A 6,798-nucleotide genomic window follows, 5' to 3' on the forward strand; every position below is an offset into this window, starting at 1 on the left:
AGTTCTGGGGTGCCTCCTCCTCTGAGGACCCTGGCTGTGGAGTCCGCGAAGAGGAACACTGTGAGCCTCCAGGAATGCGGAAGAAGACAGGAGTCTGGGAAAAGCACATGCAAAGACCCATGTTTCACTCCCGTGATCCTTACTTAAAGTCCCATATGTCCCTTTAAGCTCTGAGTATGCAGTTGCTGTCAACATGAACACACATGTGTGAACATCTCTACACATCGTATAGACACACAGATAAGCTTGGACACAGAGATGCATACGTGTTTATACACATGCACTCAATGGCACATATTTGAACACAAACACACATGTACACACAGAGACATGCATGCACACATATCCACATAGGTACAGAATGACACATGTGTGAACACAGACTCACATGCACACATATCCACACAGAGACATACACACTCATTTATATAGAGAGACATGCATATATTTGCATATACATCTACAGAGGCATACATGGAGATGTACACAGGCACACATACATGTGAATACACATAGAAGGCTAAAAGGATGTATTTACAGACACATGAACTGCAGAGTTCTAGGACTCAGAAAGGTAAGGCCAATGGGTTTCAGCAGAACAGACCAAAGTGCGCAGAGACAAAAGGGCCTCCTGAGGCCTCACAGGAAGTGGAGGATGAGGAACAGGCTGGATTATACATAGCTAGGTCAAGAAAGAACAGGTCCAAGACCTTAATTTGGGCTCTGGGGAAGCCCTTCTCTCTGGGAAGCGATGGGGAGACTCCTCCCAGACCGCACAGGCACCTCCTCTGCCATACCCTCCCCCAGACCTGAGCCTGAAGCTCTCCACTTTGAAAGAAGGCTGCAGGAGCAGGTCCAGGTATGCTTCCTTCCCTAGAAATCACCAGATGAAAATGAAAATAGTGTCAAGCAACTTGGATTCGTGTCCCCGAGGAGGCAGCGGTACACCAGGGTACTAGGTCTTGAGTGACAGCCACGGTGAAGAGCTGGCAGGAGTTCTTTTATATCTCTAGGGAAATATTTCTAGGAGACTGTATGCTTATCAGATTCCCAAAAATAATATTCAATTTTTTAAAATAATTTCCATTTCCAGAAACTGTTGTTTCCTTTGCTTTGTGTGCAGAGAAGATGATATTGCAATGTGAAGACTCATGCTTATCACATTGGGATTCATATTGCATTGGCTTGTCTGAAGATGCATGTCACTATATTTTCGAGAGGTGTAGTGAGGGGCTGCGGGCAGGCCAGCTTTTCATCCTGCCCAGCTCCCGCACGGCTAGCTTAGTCCCAGAAATAACAACACACAAATTGTATTCATTTAAGCACTGCCTGGCCCATTACCTCTAGAGAGTTAGTTACTGACTAACTCTCATATCTTGATATTAACCCATTTCTAATAATCTCGTGGTAGCACCACGAGGTAGTGGCTTACCGGAAAAGATTCAGCATGTCTGACCTGGTGGATGGCTCCATGGCGTCTGCCTCATAGACCTCTTCCCAGCATTCTGTTCTGTTTACTCCGCCTACCTAATTTTCTGTCCTATCAAGGGGCCAAGGCAGTCTCTTTATTGACCAATGAAAATAACACAATAGACAGATAACCCTCCTCCATCAGAGAGGTGGGGCCACAGTGAGCTGGGGAGGGTGTTCTTCCTCGGGGAGCCACCACTGTGACCTCAGAGCTTCTCAGTCCCCTTGTTTGTCATTCTTTGCAATCATGTCCTCGTTTGCAGTTTTCTTTCTTGTGACCCTGGTATTTAATAAGAGATGCTGAGGGCAATAAAAAAATTTTAGTCGACCAAGCCAAACACTTATTAAATTTTATCTTGTTTGGTTATAACATCTACTTTATTGGAAGATTAAAAAACCCCAAACTTCATGCAGGCATCATTATCTAGGCTCATTCTTGGGGGCCCTGTATTCAAAAGGCAAAGGCAGGAGAAATGAAAATTCAAGGCCTGGACTATACAGAACAATGAAACAACTTGACAAGTTCAGTAGCAACTTTGCTAGGAAAAAAACGGATCTGAATTCTGACTGTCCATCTCGTGATCTCTCCCTGTTGCTGTCCCCTGCTGCAGGGCCATGGTCACTCATAGATTAACATCACTCGGGATTGCTTAGCTCGGTTTTCGGGTCCTGGGTTTTTCTGGTTTGAACTGGCCCTGATGAGAGCAGTGTAGCTGGGGCACAGGGGCAGAGATAAAGCGGCCACATGAGAGTGTTTGGGGCAGGGTGCAGTGACAGAAGGATGCCACATGCAGACAGAAGATACAGGGTTTGCCTTGTAAGATGTCAGGTTCTAAAGCAAGGATGCACTTGAAGCTCTTAATCCTGGACCAGAGCTACTCATTAGTACCGCTGATGGCTCTTTCAAGCATCCCAGTTCTTAGAATCCTGCCCAATATCTAGTTACATGAGGAAGTTTGCATGGTCAGGCATGAAGATCATACCTGTTGGCCCCACCCGTCCAAAGTCTTACCCAGATGGACGCCGGGAACTTGGATAGATGGTGCTTCCAATGGCGCCTCCCCTGAATGCTTCCTTATTGTATGTATGGGGGCATGGAGGCCAGGGGACAACCTCAAATATCATCTTTAATTTGGGGACAGAGTCTTCCATTGGCCTGGAACTTGGCAAGCAGGCTAGGCTGACTGACCAGCAAGTCCCAGTCATCTACCTGTCTCTGTCTCCCTGGTGTTGAAATTGCAAGTGTGTGCCACCATGCCAAGTGCCCACTCTTGGGATTTAAAATGTTTTAAAGTGTATTTTGAAGGATCGAACTCAGTTCCTCGTGCTTACAAAGCCAGTACTCCACCAATCAAGCTGTCTCCTTGTCCACCCCTGTCATGCTTCTTGAGGAAAAGTTCATGGGGGCTGAGTGGGTGGAGCACAATTCAACGGCATGTTCTGTTCCCACAGGTGGGTTTGACCTGGACATCAAAGGCTGGGGTGGTGAAGATGTACACCTGTACCGGAAGTATCTCCACAGCAACCTCATCGTGATACGGACACCTGTACGGGGACTGTTCCACCTTTGGCATGAAAAGCGCTGTATGGATGAACTGACCCCCGAGCAGTACAAGATGTGCATGCAGTCCAAGGCCATGAATGAGGCATCCCACGGACAGCTGGGGATGCTCGTCTTCCGGCATGAAATAGAGGCTCACCTTCGCAAACAGAAGCAGAAAGTGGGCAGCAAAAAGACATGATCTCCCAGGCACAGATCAGTGGAGACATTTAAGTTGTTTGCCTTTGGCGGTTGCTAAAAAACTGGATGCAAAAAGATACAGACTTCCACACAGGGCGACAAAGAATCTGACTGACAACTTAGAGAGGAAAGGAGTGAGTCTCTGGTTTCTGTGGGCTCTGAGTATGGCGACAGTGACTGTGTTCACAGCAGAATGATCTCTCTGTCCCTGCTCACTAAAATATTCACAACCTCAGACAAGGTTTGAAAAAGTTCACTAGAAGAGATGCAAGCAGACTGGCTTCTCTTCTTAGGAATGGTTAATTCAGAGGGCTTTGGTGTCCAGGACTAACAACATCTCAGAAGGAGCAGAGGACCCACAAGGCGTGGAGATCAAGCATGAGCACCCTCCAGGAACCTGGAAACAAATTGTCAATACTGTCATCCCCCCAATATTAGCCAAAAAAACCCCTCTCTCTTCAGTTATCATTTAGTTATCGTTCTAAAAATGCACTTTTCCTTGTATTAGTCTTATTTAATTACCTATTTGTAAGACTTAGTAGGAGCGCATTGTAGTATGTACACTTTTATGATTTTTAAGATTTATTTTTTATTTTTTGTTGTTATTCTTGGTTTGTTTATTGGAGAGAGTCTTGACACAGACCCTGAGCTAACTTTGAAATAATGATCCTCCTGCCTTAGCAGCCCGAGTGCTGAAATTACGGTTATGCACCAGCACAATTGGCAAGAAGGTTCCTATAGGGGTGTGTGACGAGAGGCACCTATAGGGGTATGTGACAAGAGGTACCTATAGGGGTGTGTGACGAGAGGTACCTATAGGGGTGTGTGACGAGAGGTACCTATAGAGGTGTGTGATGAGAGGTACCTATCAGGGTGTGTGACGAGAGGTACCTATAGAGGTATGTGACGAGAGGTACCTATAGGGGGTGTGTGATGAGAGGTACCTATAGGGGTGTGTGACGAGAGGTACCTATAGAGTTGTGTGATCAGAGGTACCTATCAGGGTGTGTGACGAGAGGTACCTATAGAGGTGTGTGACGAGAGACACCTGTAGGGGTGTGTGAAGAGAGGCACCTCTAGGGGTGTGTGATGAGAGATACCTATAGCAGTGCGTGATGAGAGGTACCTATAGAGGTGTGTAACGAGAGGCACCTATGGAGCTGTGTGACGAGAGGCACCTATGGAGGTGTGTGACAAGAGGTACCTATGGAGGTGTGTGACGAGAGACACCTATGGAGGTATGTGACGAGAGGCACCTATGGAGGTATGTGACGAGAGGCACCTATGGAGGTGTGTGACGAGAGGCACCTATGGAGGTGTGTATTGAGAGGCACCTATGGAGGTATGTGACGAGAACCTCCAGTAGCAGACGTCTGAGAGCAAATCCGAGACTTGCCAAACTCGAAGCTAAGGCTGCGAGTGGGCTGCAGAGAGAAATGTAGAAGCTGTCCGAAGAGGAGCAAACACTGGAGAAAGGAAGACGCTTTCATCTTCACAGAGAAGGGACACTACGGCCTTGGTCTCTGCTGGAGAACATACTTTCTCCTCTGGAGAAAAGGGGACCACTTCCTTACCTGTTTGAATAAACCAAAGTTATGAACCAAACTATCACTTTTCAAAGCAGGGTGCTCTTCCTGGTCTCTGGCTTCCAGAAGAAGACATGCAGGAAAAATAGACATATATTTTGTGAAAGACCAGTCCATCATTCCAGCGAATTGGAGGACTTTGCTACATTTTCAATCCTTCCTGACTATGTGGAAGCAACTTATTTTTAAAATAAGCAATGGTACTTGGTTACCAAGATGCTTCTGAAGCTTGCATTTTCTTACATCTTCAAAATCTTTTTAAAAAAATAAATATGGTTAACATTGAGTGGTTTCTACATCCATGTGCAAATTATTTATTTATTAGCCAGCACCAGATGCATGAGCTAATTACCTCCTCTGTCTCCATGCCTTCTGTTTGCTCACAGTGAATTCATTGTTTAAACGCTTCAAGAACACTCAAGCTGTGTGCTTAAAAAAAAGAAAAAACATTGAAAGCATTGTATTGATTTGTACTGGTGGTTTATAAAATTTAATTAAAACATGAGACATGAATGAAAGGTGGTATTACACAGTTAATAAAATTTGTGGATTTGATTTCTTCCTGGAATAAGAAAGAAGTGTTTTGAGTTTGGGGAAATTCTTTTGTGCATAGACCAGGAGTTCCCAGTGTTAGCACTGTGACATTTCTTGATCTCTTAGTGGGGAAGGGAACGGTCCTGTGCAACTTCCCTACAGTCCCACTGCACACTAAATGCCAGGGGCATCTGCCACTCAGTTTTTGACAACCAGCCTGTCTCCAATCATTGTCAAATACTCAGAGAATGGGAGCATGGCCCCTGGCTGGGAACCACTAGCGTAGAAGGAAAATTTTGACATTTCATATACGCTAATTTTTAGTTGGATGGAGTTGACAATGGTTTCTGAAACCACTTTCCGAGCTGTTTTACAATTTTCACATACTCTTGTAACTTTAGAGCCTTCAGGACATGTGGCTACTGGTTCCCTATAGTGGTCCTTATAGATGGGTGGCTACTGGTTCCCTATAGTGGTCCTTATAGATGGGTGGCTACTGGTTCCCTATAGTGGTCCTTATAGATGGGTGACAACTCTTGCTGCTCTTCCCTGAGAGGCGGGGGATTGATATCCCACAAGGCTGAGGCAGGGGCAGCCTTCAAATGCACAGCTGTCTCCTGGTGTCCCTGAATGGTAACCAGTATTTGAACTTGTTCACACTGTCGACCTGACAGACGGCCATGACACCGACTAAGATTTTGCTTCTTGAGACAGTTTCTCATTTTGTAGCCCATTTCCCTCCTGCCTCAGACTCTCAAGTGCCTGGCTCACAGCTGTGTACAAACACATAAGAATGGATTTTAATAATTAGTAGGCGTACGAGGAAAAAGTCTCAGGGGGTCAAGTGAGCTGAGATTCCCTCTCGCCCCAACACTAGGCAGGTGGAAAGCAAGGCTGGGAGTATCCTGGGGGCCTGTGTCTAGCCAGTCTGGCTGAGACAGCGCGCGCCAGGCTCAGTGAGAGACCTTCTCTCGAAAAAAATGGAGGGCAACTGAAAACAATGGGAGGAAGATGCCCACGGTGCACACATATTGAGGACCCATAATGAAAGGCGTCTAATGAAAGATGTCACTGGGGGTAACTGAAGGGGACAGGAAAGGATTTTCTCCCTTCTAAAGCTTAGCTGCAGTTTCAGGTAGAAATGTCTCCAGAAGGTCATCTCTTACAGATGTGGCCGCCAGTGGATGGGATCTTGGGCACGATTGGATCCTGGGGTCCCGACTTTGTTAGTGGATCTGTCCCCCCAGGTAGTCATACTTTCATGACACTCATAATGTGATGGTGGCAGAAAGCCGGGAGGTGGGGACTTGGGAGGAAGATATAGTCTTGGTCCTCTGGAATCTTCCTAACTCTCTTTGCTTCCTGTCCACCTGCAAGTTTTTGGAAATGAGGGTTGGGGAGGCCCCACTAAACCTAAACAGGGGCTGAAATTTAAACTTAGGCAGCAAAGGAAAACAGAAATGGAAG

General features: G+C 46.2%; 1 protein-coding gene across 10 annotated transcripts in view; it reads left to right on the forward strand.

Moving 5' to 3' along the window:
- Window positions 1-5,352, forward strand: part of Csgalnact1 (chondroitin sulfate N-acetylgalactosaminyltransferase 1) — a 316,687-nt gene extending 311,335 nt beyond the window's left edge. For all 10 annotated transcript variants that reach the window (XM_087901164.1, XM_087901160.1, XM_087901163.1 and 7 more), the window contains one exon: window positions 2,923-5,352. In XM_087901164.1, the coding sequence (XP_087757290.1) occupies window positions 2,923-3,212 (290 nt within the window). In that variant the 3' untranslated portion in view covers window positions 3,213-5,352. The remainder of the gene's footprint in view (window positions 1-2,922) is intronic.
- Window positions 5,353-6,798: the final 1,446 nt, after the last annotated feature.

Source organism: Myodes glareolus, chromosome 23 (assembly GCF_982192425.1).
Source record: "Myodes glareolus chromosome 23, mMyoGla1.1, whole genome shotgun sequence".
Taxonomy (NCBI): domain Eukaryota; kingdom Metazoa; phylum Chordata; class Mammalia; order Rodentia; family Cricetidae; genus Myodes; species Myodes glareolus.